The following is a 21,179-nucleotide window of genomic DNA, read 5'->3' on the forward strand; positions in this document are numbered from 1 at the left end:
GTCACTAATACAAACTGAATTGTTTATTTCTGAATTTTGTTGTAATCAGAGTGACCTTTGACCTTTCCACCCTCTTGTTTTCCAGGACCCAGTGCTGTTTACTGGCTCCATGAGGAAGAACCTGGACCCTTTTAACCAACACACAGATGAGGAGCTGTGGAACGCTCTGCAAGAGGTCAGTAACACACAGTCACACAGGCGCACACAGGGTCAGATGGACCCTGCGGCAGCATGTAGACCAACCTAACATCACCTGGATTGATGAGCCATTTCTCTCTGGTTCTGTTTGGAAACTCTTTTGTTTCAGCTGCACAATCAGAGCTTCTTTATTCTTAATATGATCTTCTGTCTCCCTGGTCTCTGCAGGTGCAGCTGAAGTCTGTGGTGGAGGAGCTGCCTGGTAAGTTGGAGACAGTTCTGGCTGAGTCAGGCTCTAACTTCAGCGTGGGTCAGAGACAGTTGGTGTGTCTGGCCAGAGCCATCCTGAGGAAGAACCGCATCCTCATCATCGACGAGGCCACGGCCAACGTGGACCCCAGGTACTGTGGCTCACATCTCATGGACAGGATCACACTGACAGAATTCTTGTACTAATGTGCAGGGAACTGTGTGTGCTGTGTCTGTCTCTGCAGGACAGATGAGCTGATCCAGAAAACCATACGAGACAAGTTCAGAGAATGTACCGTCCTCACCATCGCTCATCGTCTCAACACCATCATAGACAGTGACCGCATACTGGTGAGTCCTCCTACTCACACATTCTAACAAAGAGATATACTTTAGATCATGTGATTTAGTTATTTAGTTTAACTTGAAAGGTGACGTGAAATCATATACTCCTCATATACTAATCACAAATGTGATTTTGTGTCCAGGTTTTAGATGCAGGGAAAATCCACGCATATGATGAGCCTTACACCCTCCTTCAAGATCCAGAATGTGTCTTTTATAAAATGGTGCAGCAGACGGGCAAGCAAGAGGCAGCAGCTCTACTGGAGGCAGCTAAACAGGTGAGCATCTCCATCTAAAATATCCATCAGCCTCTTGCTGTGAAAAGCTTAAATGTAAACATTTGTTGAAACTCTGTTTTCAGGCTTTCGAGAACAGAAGCCGTCCTAACGTGTCAAATGGACACGCACAGACAGCAGACGGTAACTTGGTTATCTTTGAGACTGCTCTGTGAGCTCAGGGAGGAGCTGACTCACTGCTTTGCCACAAGACTTTCAGAAAGTGCCTCGGCTTGTGGGGGTCCCCACCCTGCCTCTGGTGAAGCACAGAGGGCCTCATCCACTCCAGCTGGCGAGGAGACTGAGGAGGACAGAAGATTTGCAGAGGCTCCACCCTCCACCCTCACTGTGGCCTTGAATGGCTGAGCCAAATCTATGCACATTATGCTGTCATTTCCCTCAAGCTGACAGAGCCTGGAGATCACTGCTGTAAGAACTGTTGACATAGACACTATTTATTTTCTATGCTTCATATTTATCATATGTAAACTAATTGCTGCTCAGTATACTGATGTCGCACAGAAATTGCTTTTAACTGGCTGCCTTTAAAAACTGTAAAAAAGTGCCTTATTTTACATTTGCAGCAGTTTGTACGTGTTCATTTAACCAGTGACAATGTGCAGCTGACCATAAATACAAACTGTTGCACAGGATTAACAATCACCAAATCTAACAAATGACAGCAGCAGAAGTTTGATGTTGTATGTTGTTTCCTTGAGATTTACTGTTGTACAAACATGTTCCAGCCTTTACAAACAGTATGAAAAGGAGATTTTACTACTAAAATGTTCTGGTCATGTGTATTCACTCCACTGACTTGAGAGTTCACAGAGAGGAAGGTTGTTTGACGGTTGAAACTCAGCTGCTGAGGTGGAGTGTGTTGAATTACTCATTTCTGTTCAAACACTGTTTTACATGTGTCATGACTATCAGACATTACTTTGTTTTTTTCAACTGCCAGTTTGTACATTCGTTATGTCAAATACTACATAAACCTTAATCTGTTGATGTCCTTTGGATCAGAATGCAGGGGTAAGAGGTTCAGTGTTTTATTTATATAGCGCAAGTCATCGGTCCAGTGTGTTCTCATTGGCCACGTCGTGTTTCGTCATCGCCTGCGACGCTATGGGAGGAGTCGGCAAACAAATTTAAACTAACCTTCGAACCAACCACAAACAACCGTTTGTCAGTACTGTGAGAACACTTGGTACCGCAATTTTTTGTCGAACAGTGAGTCGAGTGAGGCTGGATGCTGAACACACCTGGGCGTACGTAAAGGTAAGGAGCTAACTTGCTGGCGTTAGCGAAGAGCGTTAGCATACCTATGCGGGATCACTTTTTGAATGTTGCCTTCATTCTCAGGTCCAAATGAGAAAAGTAACATGTAATGGTAAAAGCTATCTAAGCTAAAGCAGAAACAATGTAAACAAAGTAAAAACAATGCAGAAGTAGTAGTAGTAGACTGCTAGCGGTCGTAAAAAACAAACAAAACACCACATCATCAAAGTGATGAGTTTAGACTGAAGCCTCCAGGTAATTCACACACACCCTTGTTGTGTTTTTCTCCACAGAATTCAACCATTAAATCACAGAGAGAAGAGGCAGACGATGAAGATGTTTCCAGAAGGTCAGTGTTTATTCTTTTTAGTCTGACCCTGTCATGAAGGCTGTTTGTACTATGTACTATGACGTTATTTTATTATTTGTTTTTGAGTGTTGTTCTTTTCTTACTGTAATATGTAACCACAATCCTGTTCATATTGTTACAGCTGTCTTGTATATATAATGCCCTTGTCTATTTTTGTTGTTGTTGATTATGTTACTCAAATAAATACTTCTAAAGACGCTGAGTATTCAATTTCACCATTATACTATAGACGCCTGGGCTCCCACTGTGAGTACACCAACATCAGGAAGGGAAGGCTTCTGATCTGAGTGAGGTAATTTTAAGCAGAGATGTCTTGATGCAATTTCTATGATTGTTAAGTATTTAAGAATATAAGTTAACAGGAATGACTGTTTCTCAGCTGCAGTGACCTCCTTCAGACTGTGGCGAGAAGAAATGAAGTTCTGCCCCCCCAGTCAGGTAGCGTGTGTCGACATGACAATGACATTAATTATTCTACGCTGTTAATTTCGCACAGTATATTTTGATGTGGTCTAGCGTTGTATTTATCACTCACTCGTCAGCCTGTGTTGTCATATATGAGCCTCATATCATGATATCACGTATAATTAATTTAAACGCTCTATTGGCCGCTGCTTTCGGTAATCGATCGATAATAGCTGTAATGGTGACGGAGTGATAGCTTGTCGGCAATGAGCATTGTGCAATGTGAACAGTCTCGGCAGTAAGGCCGAGTCTTACTGCGGCCACGTTAGCCGACGCTTGGAGTCGAACCCGTGCTCTTTGAGTTGTTAAGCTGCTGTGATGCTGCGATGCTTGTCGGTGTGAGCTAATCTGCCAGGCGACATGCCGTTAGGCGACATGCCGTTAGCATCTGCTCTATGTCATAGAACTCTTTAACTTTAAATCAAACTAACGAAACGAGAAAGAACGTAAGCAGTTGCACCTCAAACTTCATTCAGTAGTCTAGAAGTAGTAGTTTTGTAAGAGTTTTCTGTTTTGAAGTGGTTTGTAAGAGGTTTCTGTTGTTGTGTTCATTCTGTTCTGTAAAATTTCAGCTGGTTGTCTCTTATTGTTTCATAACCCCTTCTTTACACCTCTCAGAAACGCCGGGTGGGACGGACCCCACCCGACCCCCCCGTTGCTCCATCGCACCGTGAGGTCCCCTTCGCCACTGGACGGCTCTTCACCCCAGTCTGCTGGCAGCTGCGGGACGCGAACCAGCTCCCGGAGGAGCTGCTTCTGACGTTGCAGCGCAACGCTTATCCCACTACACTACCAGAGGCCGGGGCACTCGGGGAAGCTCACACACAGCCTTTCAACCAGCTAGTGGGCAAAGTGAGTATTGACTTCTACTCTGTCAGGTTATTTGTTGGACTTGTGTTGACCTGTGATATGGAAGTTTTTACACAGTGATAGATTGGATTTGAGTAATGCACTGTTTGTTTGATGCAAGTCTAGTAGATGTAGTTTGAAACAATAAAAGTTAAATTAAGAAGTGATATGTAATGGTAACAGTAGAAGTAATCCAAAATAGAAATAAAAGTCACTTTATATAATATTTTGCTGTTGATGAGTAGTGTATTGATCATTTTCCTTTCTCTGTTTCTCTTTGATTTCCTCCAGGTGTCTCCACTTGGTCTTCGTACAATGAAGAACTTCTTTGAGAAGAGAGACCAGGACTGACATATATTAACTGTCCAACACAGACATTTGTTTGTTTATGTTCAGTATTTAGTGTATCAGCAAAGTGTAATAATAGAAGTAATCTGTAAAATGTAATATGTATTAACAGTTATCCAAAATGTCACAGTATAGTGTCAAAAACTGTCAGTTCAGTATATTAAGGCATCACAAAACTGTTGTAAAATGTCAGTATAGTAAGGTGTCAAACTGTTAAAACCTGTCAGTATAGTGTCAGAAACTGTAACTAAATGTCACAGTAAAGTTTCAAGTGTAACTTTTGAGTCTATTTTCAGTAAGTAAGTAATATCACAAAAGTGATCTTGTAATGCAGAAATGCCAAGTTTCTCTACTTTCAAATAAAATGTAAAACTCTGGCTAATAATATTCACTTTCATACAATATTAAACAGTGTCAAAATATTCTTTAGAAGTATTTATTTGAGTAACAATCCTTGTATCAGTCACAACAACAAAAATGCATTATATATACACACAAGACAAGCTGTAACAATATGAACAGTATTGTGTACACAGTGATAGTTGGATTTGAGTACTGATATTGCACTGTTTGAAATAATAAGAAGTGAAATACAAGTCAAAGTAATCTGTTACTAGATGTAGTTTGAAACAGTTAAATGTAAATTAAGAAGTAGTATGTAAAAAGAAAAATAGTATGTAATGGTAGAAGTAATCTAATTTTAGAAGTAATAGTAATCCAAAATAGAAATAAGTCACTTAAAATATAAATAAAAATAAAAATATTTAGTTAAATGTTCAGTTTCAGCTGATTAGCATTAGTTAAAGTAATCAGTAGATTTAGAAGTAAAATGTAATAAGAAAAACAGTAGAATGGTAGAGCAATCTAATATTAGAGGTAATAGTAAAAGTAATTTGTAATATAAAAGCAATGCAGAAGTAACAGTGATCCAAAATATAATTCAAAATGTCTGTAAAGCATCACAAAACTGTTGTAAAATGTCAGCATAGTAAGGAGTCACTAAATGTCACAGTAACAAAATATTCTTTAGAAGTATTTATTTGAGTAACATAATCAGTCACAACAACAACAATAGAAAAGGGCATTATATATACAAGACTGTGTACAGAGTGATAGTTGGATTTGAGTACTGATATTGCACTGTTTGAAATAAGAAGTGAAATACAAGTCAAAGTAATCTGTTACTAGATGTAGTTTTTAAGAATTAAGAAGTAGTATGTAATGGTAAAAGTAATCTAATTTTAGAAGTAACAGTAGAAGTAATAGAAATAAAAGTCACTTTATAGTCAGGCATAAAAATATTTAGTTAAATGTTCAGTTTCAGCTGTAATGTTGAACTGTTGATGAGGAATAGGCAGTAGTGTATTGATCATTTTCCTTTGTATGTTTCCTCCAGGTGTCTCCACTTTGTCCAGAGTCTTTGTACAATGAAGAAGATCTTTGAGACACAGGCCTCCAGGTAATTCACACACTGTATCAGGAAAGAGCAATAAGCAGAATCAGATGCAAGTCAAAGTAATCTGATACAATAAAATGTAACAGTACAGTCAAATATTAAAACTGTCAGGAGTCTAATATGTAAAAAACTATTTGGACTTACAGATGAGTTTGTGTGATCAATGCGTGTTGTTGTCTGTGCAGGAGGAGAAGACGACAGCAGCTGAAGACCTGAAGTGGATGAAAGAATGAAGCTGTTAATGAAATAAAAGAGCTCCACCATCTAACTGCTGTAAACTGTGTTGGTTTCCTGTTGTTCAAGTGAAAACACTGACCTGACAACATCTTCATGTCTGTCTCTTCTCTCTGTGATGGTTCCAGTTTGAATCCTGTTGAGAAAAACACAACAAACATTAATGTAAAGATGTGACTCTTAACATGTCAAAATAATGACACGCAGTAGAAGATACTCACTTTGCCCACTAGCTGGTTGAAAGGCTGTGTGTGAGCTTCCCCGAGTGCCCCGGCCTCTGGTAGTGTAGTGGGATAAGCGTTGCGCTGCAACGTCAGAAGCAGCTCCTCCGGGAGCTGGTTCGCGTCCCGCAGCTGCCAGCAGACTGGGGTGAAGAGCCGTCCAGTGGCGAAGGGGACCTCACGGTGCGATGGAGCAACGGGGGGGTCGGGTGGGGTCCGTCCCACCCGGCGTTTCTGAGAGGTGTAAAGAAGGGGTTATGAAACAATAAGAGACAACCAGCTGAAATTTTACAGAACAGAATGAACACAACAACAGAAACCTCTTACAAACCACTTCAAAACAGAAAACTCTTACAAAACTACTACTTCTAGACTACTGAATGAAGTTTGAGGTGCAACTGCTTACGTTCTTTCTCGTTTCGTTAGTTTGGTTTAAAGTTAAAGAGTTCTATGACATAGAGCAGATGCTAACGGCATGGGGTCGCTATGCTATGACATAGAGCAGATGCTACCGGCATGTCGTCTGGCAGATTAGCTCACACCGACAAGCATCGGCTTAACAACTCAAAGAGCACGGGTTCGACTCCAAGCGTCGGCTAACGTGGCCGCAGTAAGACTCGGCAGTAATTGAGTTTTGTAAAGCTGCGGCAGACAAACGTACTCACAGTTTGCGGTGAAGAGTGAACAGGACCCTCCGGTGCGTGGACAGCTGAAATTTTCGGAGACACAATAATGATGCATTATATCAACGGCAAGAACAAGACTAAACTACAGTATACAAGAGTAGAATTGTCACAATGTTCATTGCCGACAAGCTATCACCATTACAGCTATTATATTCATAAGCATCGGGTTAGTTGAGGCCAATAGAGCGGAGATCGTCGTGTCGTAATAGTAATTTAAAATACGTGATATCAGTGGATCGTTATGAGGCTCGTATATGACAACACAGGCTGACGAGTGAGTGATAAATACAACGTACAACGCTAGACCACATCAAAAATCCAAATATACTGTGTGAAATGAAGGCTGGGCTTTGAGTGATTTATTGGGTTTTATCTTTAATTTGACACATCATACAGCCAGTGCAGTCCACTCCAATTCCAGGCAAAAATGCTCCACTAAGTGTAAAATACTCCCCCAGGGTATGAAGACTATGTGAAGCATATGAAGCAAGTTTTAAGACAAAAGTGAAAAGCTGATGATCTTCAGGTCGCTCAGCTGTACTCACATCTGGACCTGGATGTGGAGCAGTTTCTAGCCTCAGGTCCACAGAGAGGTCCTCACCTGTGTGGCTGACTGCAGCTGGGGCCTTCTCACCTGTGTGGCTGACTGCAGCAGGGGCCTTCCTTCAAATATGTTTTATCAAACAAACAGATACAATAAACATAGAGCTCTAAAAACTGAGCAAAATGGGTACTACTGTTTGCTACTTAAACAGTGCAGATGAACCTGATGAGCATCATGCGTGACAGATGGTGGGAGGTGGGAGAAGACTGGACTCCGAGCTGCAGAATAGACAAAGAGAGGCTGAGAGCAACTGTTTTAACAGGTCATTTAATCCATTTAACAGACATTTAATCCATAGAACAATAACATTGATGTTATGCAAGAACATACTTGTAGACTCGAGATGTGCAGAGGTAGAAACGCCTCAAGTACAAGAAGATGAATGACAGGAATCAGAGGGATGACAGAGGCAACATTCTGTAAAAACAAGCAGCACACTGTGATGGACACTGACTAAGTTAAGACAAATAAGATTTTGACAAAAGTCAATCAAATCCAAAAAGGTCTGAAAGCAAAGAACAGAGGCTCAGTGTAGGTACTGTAGTCTTCATAAAATGGTCATAGTGCCTCACTTGATAGAAGTCCACAAAGGTGATGGGTAACATGGAGTCTATCTGGCTGATGTCTTTGGAAAACCTGTTGAGAATTCTTCCTACAGAGTAAATAAAAGCAAAGTCAGTGACATAAACAATGGGGATCTGTGGCCCATACTTAAAAAAAAACAACCACAACAGAGTTATGATTGGAAACTTGAAACTGGATGTCAGTTCTGAGCAGGGATCACCTATGGGGTTGACGTCAAAGAACATGCTGTTGTGCAGTGTCTGAGCTGATCGCACCAGCCCATGAAAGGCTTACCGGAGTAAACGCTGATGTAAAATCTGATCTGATCTGAGTAAGTAGCATTGATTCAATTTTTAATGCTAACAGCAGGTCCTATGAAAGGAAACAACAACTAGATAATGTTCAAATGCAAATAAAAGAAAGAAGAAACATAGAAAAGTACAATTGTATAAGCTGATAACCTATGAGCCACAGCTTACCTCAGCTATGACACTCAACAGGACTATAACCTATAGGAGACTATATATGTCTCCTTCCACCCGAGTCTCCTCTGCCATGGTACAAACTGTTTCAGCCTGCAAAACAAGTCATTACTGACCCACAGCTCTTTGTCCTCTGGCTGACTAACGACAGTTTGTCTGGGTCAGCTGACTGAGACAATCGCTCCTGCTCCTCACTGCTGCTCAGCAGGGACACCACGTCCAGACCAGAGGAGCACAGCTGACTGTAGGTACCCTGAACCATGATATGACCCTGAGAGAGACAGAGAAAAAACATGCAATGTATAAAATGAATAAGTCCAAATTAAAAACAACTGACTCCTGATATTGACAGACAACTCCAAACTGTGACCTACCTCTTTTGTGCATGAACTAATGTTAAAATGAGCTGCTAAAATAACTTCCAACATGTTTGGCTATTTTGGAAAAGCCCACTAGAAACCTAGTTATTTCAACTAGGTCTGCTGCTTTGAGATGCTGCAGCTGGTGGGTGACCAGGATTCGACACTTGTTCCTCAGCAGGCCACAGATACACCTGATCATCAACACAGAAGCGCACATTTAACTTTGCATAAAAGTTTAACATTAAAGAGCAGCACAATTATCCATTATCACAACACAACGGACAGGACTGATAATCACTCACTGCTCAAACAGATGTTTCCCAACCTCTGCATCCACAGCACTTAAAGGATCATCCAGGAGGTAGATATCTGCCTCCTGATACACTGCTCTGAAACACACACACACACTCCAAGTTCTCTGATGACCCTCTCATACCTCTGAAGGTTCAGCTCTTTCCCAAACAAGATGTTGCTGCGGATGGTTCCAGGGAACACCCAGGGCTGCTGGGATGCATAGGTCAGCTGACCTTTGACCTTCATTGTTCCTGTGTCACAAGGCAGCTCTCCCAGGATCGCGCTCAGCAGGGATGACTGGTGGGAACATGGATGTTATGGTCATGTGAAATGGCTTGAAAGAGAAACACTGTGAATATATTGACAGTTTTTCCTTTGTAAGAGCTCAGATCAACTGTTTATCTGTGTGAAGCTGAAGCAAGGCAAGTTTATACAGGTGTACCTACCTTTCCAGCCCCCACTGGTCCAATGACAGTCAAAAGTTGCTGTGATTTCACAGTGACAGAGACTTTCTCCAGAGATGGAGCATCCAAACTCTGACAGAAAACAAAAAAACACATATTGAGAGAAAAAAAAACATGACCAATACTGGTCATTCTGGGCCTTTTGAAAACTATGTTCAAGACTTATAGTATGTAAATACACTCATCATTTAAGAGTTAGAATACTGACCTTATCCCAGTAGCAGGTCAAGTCCTGGATGATGATGGAGTTGTGGTGGTTTAACCAGTTTGTTTAGATATTGGTTATGTAATATTACTTTTGACATCACTTCAAAACTGTACATATTACGATATAAATCAAATCACTATTTCTGTCTGCCTGCCCTCTAAATGTCAACTATTTGATGCATCAGTCAGAAAGACTGATTCAACTCACAGAGAGTCAGTGGACAAGTGGTTAAACTTTTTTAGCTGCCTCACAGTTCACACACACACAGCACTGCAGGAGCAACAGAGCGACAGGCTGAAAAATTTCCAAGCAGATCTGCAACCAGACCAAAAGCACAAAGCTAACAAAGAGAGCAAATGGTAGAATGAACTAGCTAATGTTAAGCCATAATTTAAAGATGGGGCTGATGTTTACGCTTGAAGCTAATGCTAACGCTCGTCACTAATACTAATGCTAACACCCAGGTGGTAGTCAGCCAGGTAAAGGTCAATATAAACTCACCACAAATGACCACAAACCGATGACAACGACATGATAAAGCACCGTATGATGAGTTCAAAAGATCAGGATGGATCACAAAGTGACAAAGAGTCGCAAAACATCGGTAACGTGCAAACAAATACAAACCGGGATTTACACCGATCAACATTCGGCCATGTTAGGTGACCACAACTGGTGTCAGGGACGCCTCAGTCACAGAAACAAACAGAGTGTGAGCCACGCGATATAAACGACTGATAACAGAATTAAACGATTGATGCTAACGCTAGCCGCTAACTGCTAGATTTACCTTCGTGCCGCAGGTGTGTTCGGCGTCCAGTCTCACCGGTGTTCGAGAAAAAAGCAGCTCCTGACTTCCTTTCGATGACATACGTCAGCTAAAAGACGGAGAGACGCTTAGATGTATTATAAGATCTGCTCCTTTATATGTGACTGTTTTCTGACAAACTGGACATGAGCCACATGTAATTAATAAAATGAAAAAAAAAATATATATATATATAATTTGCGATGGAGGAGAAGATGATCAGCATCCCCGGGACCTTCAGGTGGAGGTACTGCAGGTCCCACTTCATCACCATGACCAGCTGTGTCCGTGATCTTCTACACGATGAGGATTTACCACACTGAGACAGTTAAAGCCTTGAATAAATACATACATGTGGACAGACAGGTTTAATGAATTGAAGTCACCATAGACTGTATATAAAAAGATAAGACTCTGCACAGATCACACAAACTGTATTTACTAATACTTTAAAACACCACACAGTAAATCTGGGGCAATAGCACAGTGAGGAAATGCTTGAGGTGTTGCTCACTAGCTGACCTCTGACCTCCACATAGACGAGAGAAAACATGAGGATGAAATATCATCATTTCAGAGGTTTGTTTAATATCTTTATTTATGCTCTCACTCACTCTCTCTCATTCTCATGAAACAAATCACAATTGAACAACAGATCTGTAGTTTTCTATACAGATGACTTAAATTATTAAACAGAAAGTGTACAGCTATCACTACCAAATTTAAGGCAGAATTCCACACAAAAGTGGTCAAAACTTTTGATATTGATATAATTTTGACCCATTATTAGTTTCTCTAATCAACTAAGAACCATCAATTAGACAATGGGAAAAGAACATCTACAAGAAAATCCTGCCTTCAACACTGACGTCATGTTAGTAATATATTAGTAACATTTTACATGAATAAAATATACTATGTATTATACATTGTTAAGACTCTTTACCATTTATTACATGTTGCCCTTCCCAGAAAAAAGGTATTATTGCATCTCTAGAAGTAACCATGGTCCTGCAGCGAGACAGTCAAGTCTGTTTCACCATCATGCAGGTGTTTTCTTTTTTAAAAAAAACAAAACAATTAGCTTCAGATGCTAACACACTGAGGGTCATTTGGAGAGGAGATCACATGTCCATGGATGACACTTACTGACAAGATGACAAAGAGTATGCAGGTGGAAAACACAGAGCTTTCTGTACAGTCACCCTAAAGTTTGCTAATTGGATGAGTTTTTAAAAAGCCAAGGCCAAGTAGCTAGAGATACTGAAAGTTCCCAAACTATGCTGCCATGCTAGCTCGCAAATGTCATGTCCAATAAGCTGCTCCCCCAAAAAATACTGTCCTTAAAGAAATAGTTTGACATTTTGAGAAATTGTGCTTAACTGCTTTCTTTCTAAGAGTTAGATGAAAAGTTTCTTGTGTCTGTGCTGGAAATATGGAGCTGTGCCAAGGAGCCAAGAAATCATAAAACCTCTATGTGTTGCTTTTACATTTATGCTTTTTGTGCAGATAAAACAAATAAAGTGTTTATTAGTTAGCCGTTAGCAGAGTGGCATCAATCCTCTCGTCTAACTCCTGGAAAGAAAGTGAATAAGCATGCTTCCCAAAATGTAAAACTTTACCTTTAACTGGCGGAGGAAATGCTTTACTGGAGGAGAGACATTCATGTAAAATAGCTATGGAGAAGACTCTGGAGTGATATGAGCTGTCACTGTCACAAAAACATTTAGATATACAGAATATATAAAATGTATATTTAATACTCTCAAAAAAATGTACTAGATTCGCTATATAGCCAACTCTTAGATACCACTGAAATAGATTAGTATTGGCAAATATCTACTCTTTAGTTATTCTATTGTGAGGTGCATCAAGTCAATAGTGACGTTAAATACTGCACACAAAATCCACACATTTGTGGTTTGCTGTGGCAGGTTTTTAAAAGGACAACTTGCAGTTGTTGTTGGAAAAATATAAAAACATACAAAATACAAATAAAGTAGATTTAAAAATTGTTTAAAATTTTTACGTAATTGGCCCATCGACACAACAGTTACTCTAAGTGTCATATAATTCTGGCTTCCTTCTGTTGCTGGTATCACCAAACATTGATATACATAGAAAAAGAACACGAATGTGTCTCGGCTCCTCGCGTTAATACTGTTTCTAACAAATTTTTCTTTGTTTTACACAACTTGCACACAGACTTACATGACAAAAAAACACAGTGTAGCACAGTACAAAGGTGGTTGAGTGTGGCACGGTATAGATTTTTTGTTTTTTGATCAACTGATTGACAGCACAGTGGCACCGCCAGTATGTGTCATCACAAACTTGTCTCCCTGTCCAAGCTCTTCTCATGCCTCCGCCGCTTGTGTCGCTTTTCTCCACCACTGGAACAACTGCACAGGGAAAAAAAAAAAAAAAGATTGAACCAAGCAAAATATTTAAACAATCCAGTGTATTGATGTTCAATCTCTGTACAGGGAGTTCAGTCCCAGCTGGCTGACCAGCAATCAATCCACATCAAACAGCATGCAAATTACCTTATAAAGCTCAATGTCACTGAAATAAACAACAGGGAGTGACATATAATAGTATCATTTTCTCAACTTTTACAACATGCTGCAATAGACATCATAAAATGTGTCCTTGAAGTAACATGCACACCCAGGCCATGCCGTGTTGTCAATCCACCAACACCCACATATCACTGATTTATCTCACCATTTATTGAGTAATCTCAGTCATAACTTGCAGCACAGACCAACAGCGTTTTCATCATGCAGCAATCAGCAGTAAACACACAGGACCAGACTCTCCATGCTGACAGGGACTGGGAACAACTTACCTTTGGGATTTCAGCTTCTGAGAGGTTAGGAGGGGGAGCTTAGGGGTGGAGCGGAATGAGAGAAGCAGGCAGGAGATACTATGTTAGTCTACTCTGTAGGAAATCTGCCAGGGCGGTGTTTCTCTTAGATAAAACCCTTCATCTAAACTAGCTCTTCAGTTTCCTGGACAAATAAAATCTAAATATTCCATAACTTCTCAATAATAAACACCTGCAACTGCTTGCTTTAACGCCCAAACACACCATTTTCCCTTTAAAGTATATATTTTTTAACTTTGTAAAAATACACTCAGCAGGTATCTCTGCTGTATTACTGACACTGATCTGGATATCTGAGAGAGATGTGGATGAGGAGGCTAACCTTTTAACACTTGGTTCCTTCTTAGTGCTCTCAGCAGGGCTGACGCTCTTCCATACATTCCCAAAAGATCCTTTGGACATCTCATCAGTGATGTTCACTGTGGCCGGGTCACTCCTTCAGAAAAACGCCACAGAGAAAGACAAAATGTTTGTCAGTCAGTTTGTTTCGTTTTGTGGTGCTGAGTGTTGGGCTGCAAACTATGTTTATGATGTACCTTTTTGTTTGCATTTTCTCTTCTGTTTGATAAATATAGCAGAGATACAGACATGAAATGCAGGGGATGACATGCAACAAATGTATCCAATCAGAGCCAAACAGAGGATGTTGTGGTTATATGGTATGCATCTTAACCTCTCAGCTGAAGATCTGTGATTCTGTTGACTACTTGAGAATTATAGTATCTTTCCCTAAGTGTGTATCCAACAAAGCAATGCTGCACATTTTACATCTGTTTTTCTCTGATGCCACATTTCTGAAAAAATCTGACTCTGATGACAAATCAGGTTCAGTTATTTTGCACCTTAAAATACATACTGCACCAAGACCAAGGTGCTTTTACAAATTTACTAAATAAGAACAAATGGAAACTGACTGTTAATCATCCAAAAAGGGCCATAACTCCTTTGTAACTATGCCCCTTCATGTGTTGAAGTAACACCAGGAAGTTCCCACTCACAGTCTGACAAACTGGCTTTAGCAGGAAGCATGGGCACCCAAAATACAAAGTGCGATCATAGATCAAAATGCCTCACTTGTAGTGACCCTCCAGTGGCACTTGTACAATGCCTTCCTCCTCTGCAATAATACTGTGTTCCTCCTGAGGAAAGAGATAAAAGAGAGAATCTAACACACTGCCAGGATAGCAGCTGCAGTGGCAGACATATATAGTGATCAAAGGTGGCTTTTGATCATTTAAATTATTACTTCACCTCTTGTGCTGCATCCTCCAGCTTCTTCTTCTTCCACTCTGGCATCAGGTCATCCAGCCAGCTCAGCTCTCTCTTGCTGAAGATGAAGTCGAGCAGCTTACGAATAAACACCAGGGCCAAGACCTGGAGCAACACAAACAGATATCAACAGGCATTGTGCGCATACATATAGAGTGTATGCGTACACAAACACACTCAGGTTACCATCATGGGGAAGACAATGGCAGCCTTGGAGGTCTTGATGACCCACAGCAGGACCAAGCAGCTGAGCTGGATGATGGTGAAGAGGTGCACCTTCCTCAGAGGGACGTGGCGAAGGTAGATGAAGTCTGGCTGATGTTTGGCCGGCATGCCGAACAGCTTCAGCCGGTCAAAGAACTGCATAGATACAAACAGGCAACCATTTAAGAATTCACCCTGAGCCTTTTCTGGATTAGTTCTCCTCATAAACTACCAGCAGGAAGTGTCTGGGCTCACCTGGATACCTCGGAGAGAGGAGGCTCCCATGTACAGAAAGACTCCGTACAGCACAGGCATGGGGATAAACTGGAGACAGACAGAGAAATGTTCAGGATCAGGACTAAATATGACTATCCATCCTCTCCAACATGATGATTCTTGTGTGCGTGTGTGTGTATATATTGATGTTTCTCCCCTGACCTTTAGCACGGAGGTCATGAAGACGGAGCAGCCCATCAGGGTGAAGATCATGAGGCCGGTGAAGCGCTGCTCTCGGATGCCCAGGAACTTGGGCTGCTCTCCGGGGGCTGAGCACTCTGACTCCAGCTTCAGGCTGTTGACGTGGGAGATGGAGAGCACGGTGGCTGCCACGAACCACGGCAGGCCCATCACCGAGCACACTCCCAGCATCACCCCCACCACAAACAGGTCCAGGTGGTAGCCACAGCCTTTCTGCAGGAGCCGCCGAGAGACATTGGGATTTAGATATAGCAGTGTTTTAGTTACAGTAAGTTTTGTAGTGTGTTTGGTAAAAAGGCATTAATTCAGTTTGTTTTAACAACTGGGTTTTTAAATTAAAGCTTTGAGACACCTTCAATTTGTGCTCCTTCCTGTTGATGATGACGGCTGTGATCTGCTGGTCCATGAAAATGAGGATGGTGCAGAGCAGGGCGGGGATGAAGGTGATGATGGTGGTCCACCAGGGGTTGGGCCCCACGGGGTTTATAACCCAGCCACGATCATCCCTGGTTGGCTAAGAGTCAAAAGAAGAGAGCAATGACCTAAAGACTGAGGAATGTGAAATACTGTGCATCAAATACATATCAGCATGATTAACCAAAATGTCTGTTGTTGTATATCTATTTCATTTATTAATATTTTATATTAAGACTTTTATTTCAAGATTTATGCAAATATTTATTTAATATTTTGGATTGAGGATAAATACTATGATCGAGCTCAGACATTTTCACAACCATTCAAAGAAAAGTTACCTCTTAGTTAAGATGTTATAATTGATTTTTTAAAATAATTTCTCTCCATTTTGACAAACTTGTTCTTTATAATCACGTCTTAGGAATTTGTTTTTAAAAGTAACTTCTCTTAATGTTCTTAACAGATACTTGTTTCTTTTGTCCAGTTTCACTTTAATCCTGGAAACATTAAAGAATTCGAAAGGGACGAGCATTATTATTGGATATAAAACCAGGATGTGGAAGCATTTTGTTTAGTTTCCGATTCTGTATCCTGTATTTTATATTTAAGTGTTCTCAGCACTGTGGAGTCAAATATCTGTATACTATATGTATGTACTATATACTGCATACTAATGTTGTGTATAACATGAATAAACAGTAGCTTTTTTTAAGGGAGGGTTTTTCCTGGACTTACTTTGAACTTGCTGGGGACCTGTAATTTAGGCGAAGGGATTCCCAGGGCATAATCTACTAAAACCATAGTGAGGATGGTGATGAAGACGGCAAAGTCACTGATGATGGCGCGCACCTGCAGGGAACAAAGGGAGAAAATCTTCAGACAAAGTCTGTATCACATCTACGTATTGTACTACAACCAGATGACAGTGTAGTGCTCATCACCACAAGGTGGCGCTGGTGTACTACAGATTAGCGTGTCAGCATCACGCCACATATTACGCTCATGAGTGTCATCTCAATGATAAGTCCTAGAAATTTCAGACATAGAAAGGCCACACAGACTGCAGGATTCTGCTGTATGATAAAACAACCAGTAGATGGCAGCATAATCTAAACTGATGCACACAGAGGCATGTAAACTAATTTCAGTGTAATTTCAGCCCAATGGCAAGATGAGGAGTAAATGGAGGGCTACATAATTAATGAAGCTGATTCAATTTTGCAGCTATCATGAACCTGAAAACAGACACTCTAAAACTGTGTGTGTTTCAAAGAGAACAACTGATATAAAGATTTTTTAAAAAGATGGTATGTGTGTTTGTGCATTATTTGGGGGTGACCACAGTGTGATGCGTACCTTGGTGGGGAAGTAGCGGCTCGTCTTGAACTCCTTGAGGAAGGCGGACATGAAGACGGTGGAGAAGAAGAGGACGACGCACCAGAAGAGGACGTCGGGGATGTAGGGGCCGTGGGGACCGCACGCAGTGCCTTCAAACTCCCCGTGCAACATCTCGCACTCCTACTGGCACCAGAGGACACAGTGGTGATGATGATGATGTTGATGATGGTGGTGGTAATAATCAGGATGATGAGCAGAAGGCAGACAGGGATAATGATGCCAATAAAAATGATTAGAGCGACAGGGAAGATGAGGGCGATGATGGATGTCAGGTGATGAATTAGTGAAGTCTGGAAACCAGCAATCTGGTACTTTGCAGCACTGCTTTAAAAAACTAAAAAACTTTATCGTTATATACTAAACAGATATTTAAAGCTCACCGCATTATAAATCTATTTGCATACAATCCCAGTGGCCTCATGTGACCCTGCCTCCAAAAACATTTTCTGCGACAGTCGGTCTAACAGGAGCGTAGGAGTGACGCAGCAGTCCGTCACAGGCATGACTGACAGTGAAGGAATCCACTCTTCACACTGCATCTCCATGCTCATTCTGCACAGCTAAATCCTGTGAAATCCTGCCCACATGTTCTTAATCCCTCGCCTAGACTTATGACGCTTCTTGATAAAGCAAAGTGTGGGGTAAGTGAGACACAAACGGTGCCAGACACAATTTTCTTGGGTATTTGTTTGTGTGTGGTTTAATTTCAGGGTAAGCGCCTTTGATTTAAAGTATTATCTGTCTCCTGTTAGCCTTTCCTCTTCTCTCCTCTACACAGCTTACAGATCCAGATCTTCTTTGGATTCTTTAACCATCATTAGAAGTTTAACTGAAACCAAGAAAGCCTGTTTTGTCAGAGAGTCTCTAACCCTTATTTCTATCTAACTTATGTACATGTATTCTGTTATATTTTCCTCTAAATAGCAAGTGTTCCTTACCTTGACCTCCAACATGGTCCAGTTGACTTGCGAGGCAGTGATGTTCCTCTCCTCCCAGAAGCGCAGAGTCTCATTGCTGGGGTACGTGGGCTCCACACAAGCACACCTGCAGAGAATATGTTTTACATTACACACGCATCATTTTTATTTTTTCTGTTTGTGAGTGTACTGAAAGCTGAAGGCTCCTCAGGTGAGAGTATGAATGTTTTCATCTGCTCAGATCGTCAGTGACAGGACACGGTTCAGACAGACTTCAATATGAAACCTGAAACTACAGGCGGTAAGTGAAAGGGACAAAAATAGGATTTTGAAAAGAGAGGGAGGTATGCCCTCCATTGAGATCACATTTCATGATTGAATCTAAAACAAAAATCCCAATAAGCTTTGGGAATTAGTGATAGGCAGTTTTTTATTTTACATTTTTTTTGCCATTTTATAAACCAAACAACTCATTCAATAACTGAGAAAATAGAAGGCAGATTAATCAATAAGAACATAATCAGTAATTGCAGCCCTATAATCCCTCATATTCCATCACACACCACTTCCAAAAAGGCTCGGCCATCAACATGAAATGACTTATTCTGCTGGCATTTGAAAAACTAAATGTCAGCATCCCCTGCTGTTCACCACAGTAGAATAGAAAACCACAGAAGGAGCTCTTGGCTTGACACTAGCCTGCTTATATATGTAGCAGGATAATGCATGACGCTCCTGACCCTCACACATACTCAACATGGGATTATTCACCATAAAGCAAGACCTAGTGCTTAAAATCTGGACAGTGTGTGTACTATACCACTGCACCATCTGTCGTTTCATGATGCAGCAAACCACTTGAGCACGTGTGTGAAAATGTGCTTAGGTTGGTACACTGTGCATGCAACACAGGCTGCACAGTGCAGCCAAGGAGGAGGCAAAACAATATTTCTACATTTTTTATACTGTACTTTTTTATTGTAAGCTTGAAAAAACAGTTAATATAAAAAGGAAAAATATATTTGTGCCACTTAATGCAACAAAGTTGAATGTTTCCTTTTATTTCTTTCCAGTGGTTTGAAGTTTGAAGCAGAAATCCTTAAAATTTTGTTTTTTTAATTTGCTAAATGTCTTTTTTCTAGGGCTGCAAGTAATGATGATTTTCATTATGATCAACCTGTCAATAATTTTCTCATTTAAATGTTAGAGAATAGTTTAAAATGGGCATTAAAATTTCACAAATTCCCTTGGTGACACAATCAAAAGTCTTATTTTGCCCCACCAATGGTCCAAAGTCCACAGAAGAAAACCAGTAAATATTCACATTAATGAAGCTGGCAGCTTGACAGTTTTGCATAAAAAATATTTAAACAATAAATCGATTATTAGAATTGTAATAATTCATTCTTTGTTGATCAACTAATTTGTGATATTTTCCAGAGATTGCACCATTAACATTATGTCAAATTAGCTATCTGCAGCTCCTGGTTGCAATTTACTCGTGAACATACAGATATTTGTCACTAATTACTGTGATACTGATGAAAACTTAAAATGAATTAAACAAAAAAGTACTTACGAGTACTGTGTGAGTTTCTGAAGGTTGTTGTTTTTATTGATGGGGTAATGCACGCCCAAGTGGAGCAGCTTCTCCAGGGCCTCATAGATGAAGATGATGCAGATCAGTGCAGCAAACGCTTCCTCAGTGAAGCGTGTGATGTAACAGACAAGTGAGCTGGCATCAGTGGCCACCAGCAGCAGACAGAAGAAGGCTGTCCACAGGCCAATACAGGCCCTCAGGGAGAGGTAGGAGAGGCCATATTCCCTGAGAGAGACAGGGCGCACACACACACACACAAAAGAGTGAAGGGATAAACAATTAGACATGGCATCCCTACTCAAGCAGAAAGGACACACATCCACTATCAAAATAGAAATATTCTTCGACAGCAAAAGCACAAATTTGTGCTCAAGAGCAAAAAGAAAATAACCCACTTGCAGAACTTGAAGAGGATCTTCTCAAAGACAAGAACAGGCCCTGTGCTGCCCAGGATGGTGAGAGGCTGACCAGCAAACAGAGAGTAGGCTATTCCAGTCATGGAAGCCCCAAACAGGGACTCAATAGCACTCTGGAAACACAGGAAATAACAGCTTGGATCAGTTGATCAGATAAATGCATTCAGCTGTAGCTTTAGTTAATATTATCATATCTTCTCAGCAATAACTGAACATACTCTCCATTGACATTTCTAGTCCTAAAGCCGCGCCACAAACTTACTGTACTATATCAGTTGTTACTCTTACTGTGCTTTGAGAAAATAAGTGGAGCAACATGAGACATTCAAAGCAGGTTGTGTTTTCCCTTCTTTCAGCAACTTGTTTCAAGGTGCCTTTGAGCAAGATGTGTCACTGTTTGAGTTTGATGCGGGGAAAAAAGAGTTTGGGTTCTGAGTCATGTTTTCCCTGGATATATGTAAATCTAAGAAAGCATCTGACCTTGGCTGTTTCAAAACTGTTTCAAAATTCCACTCTCATGAATATCATGTCCTTGACTGTACAATAACTTCTTAATGTTTAGGTGTGATCACAGAGTCTGTTCTGAGAGATAAAGATGTGTCTTACCACGCGTCCCTCTGTGGCCTCCCCCAGGAGTCCTCCAAAGGTGATGACAGGTGACATGCAGGCGCAGTAGAGGAAGAGGAAAGAGGCCAGACACTGCAGACTGATGGCATCTGTGTAGTCGGAAAGGTAGTGAGGAGCCTTTCGCTTGATGTCCATGACAAACCCGCCAAATAATCTGTGGAGGTATGGGTATTATGAAAAAAACGTGCACATACATCATATCATATCATCATATTCCCCTGCAGCGTGTCCCCTGCAGTGTGGTGGCATGTCTTTTCACTGCTG

The 21,179-nt window shown here is 40.9% G+C and overlaps 3 protein-coding genes across 8 annotated transcripts in view; 1 reads left to right on the forward strand and 2 right to left on the reverse strand.

Annotated features, from left to right (window-relative positions):
- Nucleotides 1-6,041, forward strand: part of LOC108880193 (ATP-binding cassette sub-family C member 4) — a 26,783-nt gene extending 20,742 nt beyond the window's left edge. The window contains exons 27-37 of one of the 2 annotated variants that reach the window (XR_001960435.2): nucleotides 86-175; nucleotides 367-539; nucleotides 633-738; nucleotides 876-1,010; nucleotides 1,094-1,436; nucleotides 2,579-2,634; nucleotides 2,885-2,947; nucleotides 3,035-3,093; nucleotides 3,739-3,972; nucleotides 4,261-5,776; nucleotides 5,959-6,041. Coding sequence is in view for 1 of the 2 variants with exons in the window: in XM_018671606.2 (XP_018527122.1) it covers nucleotides 86-175; nucleotides 367-539; nucleotides 633-738; nucleotides 876-1,010; nucleotides 1,094-1,183 (594 nt within the window). In the remaining variant the exon portion in view is untranslated. Of the gene's footprint in view, nucleotides 1-85; nucleotides 176-366; nucleotides 540-632; nucleotides 739-875; nucleotides 1,011-1,093; nucleotides 2,033-2,578; nucleotides 2,635-2,884; nucleotides 2,948-3,034; nucleotides 3,094-3,738; nucleotides 3,973-4,260; nucleotides 5,777-5,958 lie in introns of those variants that run through there. The other variant, XM_018671606.2, reaches the window with a different exon arrangement.
- Nucleotides 4,738-10,840, reverse strand: LOC127139123 (uncharacterized). 3 transcript variants are annotated; one of them, XM_051066032.1, is made up of 14 exons: nucleotides 10,683-10,839; nucleotides 9,667-9,756; nucleotides 9,363-9,517; nucleotides 9,229-9,315; nucleotides 8,939-9,117; nucleotides 8,091-8,835; nucleotides 7,849-7,935; nucleotides 7,681-7,736; nucleotides 7,516-7,577; nucleotides 6,894-6,937; nucleotides 6,229-6,462; nucleotides 6,090-6,143; nucleotides 5,918-5,985; nucleotides 4,738-5,788 (listed from the first exon to the last, which is right to left on the reverse strand). In XM_051066032.1, the coding sequence occupies exons 6-12, from the start codon at nucleotides 8,325-8,327 to the stop codon at nucleotides 6,102-6,104; spliced, it is 762 nt and encodes a 253-aa protein (XP_050921989.1). In that variant the 5' UTR covers nucleotides 8,328-8,835; nucleotides 8,939-9,117; nucleotides 9,229-9,315; nucleotides 9,363-9,517; nucleotides 9,667-9,756; nucleotides 10,683-10,839; the 3' UTR covers nucleotides 4,738-5,788; nucleotides 5,918-5,985; nucleotides 6,090-6,101. The 3 variants fall into 3 exon arrangements, with proteins under 3 accessions (XP_050921989.1, XP_050921987.1, XP_050921988.1); XM_051066030.1 differs by lacking the exon at nucleotides 6,894-6,937 and having other exon boundaries at nucleotides 7,460-7,577; nucleotides 10,683-10,840; XM_051066031.1 differs by lacking the exons at nucleotides 6,894-6,937; nucleotides 10,683-10,839 and adding an exon at nucleotides 9,893-10,489 and having other exon boundaries at nucleotides 7,460-7,577.
- Nucleotides 10,841-11,268: 428 nt separating this feature from the next.
- The window catches only part of LOC108880200 (sodium-driven chloride bicarbonate exchanger), a 42,380-nt gene continuing 32,469 nt past the window's right edge, over nucleotides 11,269-21,179 (reverse strand). For 2 of the 3 annotated variants that reach the window (XM_018671621.2, XM_018671619.2), the window contains exons 13-27: nucleotides 20,895-21,069; nucleotides 20,268-20,401; nucleotides 19,852-20,097; nucleotides 18,294-18,399; nucleotides 17,314-17,475; nucleotides 16,693-16,806; nucleotides 15,893-16,054; nucleotides 15,502-15,753; nucleotides 15,319-15,387; nucleotides 15,046-15,219; nucleotides 14,842-14,964; nucleotides 14,665-14,729; nucleotides 13,913-14,026; nucleotides 13,552-13,589; nucleotides 11,269-13,102 (exon numbers count right to left, since the gene is read on the reverse strand). In XM_018671621.2, the coding sequence (XP_018527137.1) occupies nucleotides 13,577-13,589; nucleotides 13,913-14,026; nucleotides 14,665-14,729; nucleotides 14,842-14,964; nucleotides 15,046-15,219; nucleotides 15,319-15,387; nucleotides 15,502-15,753; nucleotides 15,893-16,054; nucleotides 16,693-16,806; nucleotides 17,314-17,475; nucleotides 18,294-18,399; nucleotides 19,852-20,097; nucleotides 20,268-20,401; nucleotides 20,895-21,069 (1,909 nt within the window). In that variant the 3' untranslated portion in view covers nucleotides 11,269-13,102; nucleotides 13,552-13,576. The remainder of the gene's footprint in view (nucleotides 13,103-13,551; nucleotides 13,590-13,912; nucleotides 14,027-14,664; nucleotides 14,730-14,841; nucleotides 14,965-15,045; nucleotides 15,220-15,318; nucleotides 15,388-15,501; nucleotides 15,754-15,892; nucleotides 16,055-16,692; nucleotides 16,807-17,313; nucleotides 17,476-18,293; nucleotides 18,400-19,851; nucleotides 20,098-20,267; nucleotides 20,402-20,894; nucleotides 21,070-21,179) is intronic. The other variant, XM_051066028.1, reaches the window with a different exon arrangement.

Source organism: Lates calcarifer, linkage group LG7_2 (assembly GCF_001640805.2).
Source record: "Lates calcarifer isolate ASB-BC8 linkage group LG7_2, TLL_Latcal_v3, whole genome shotgun sequence".
In the NCBI taxonomy this organism is placed as follows: Eukaryota; Metazoa; Chordata; class Actinopteri; family Centropomidae; genus Lates; species Lates calcarifer.

What these genes read in the sequence shown, in the direction of transcription:
- LOC127139123 (XM_051066030.1), bottom strand. Translation starts at nt 8,327, where the DNA reads ATGTTCTTTGACGTCAACCCCATAGGTGATCCCTGCTCAGAACTGACA. An exon ending in CCTTTGTGGACTTCTATCAA is followed by an intron (nt 7,936 to 8,090) that starts GTGAGGCACTAT and finishes TTGTTTTTACAG; the next exon opens with AATGTTGCCTCTGTCATCCC. An exon ending in CTCCACATCCAGGTCCAGAT is followed by an intron (nt 6,463 to 7,459) that starts GTGAGTACAGCT and finishes TACACCTCTCAG; the next exon opens with AAACGCCGGGTGGGACGGAC.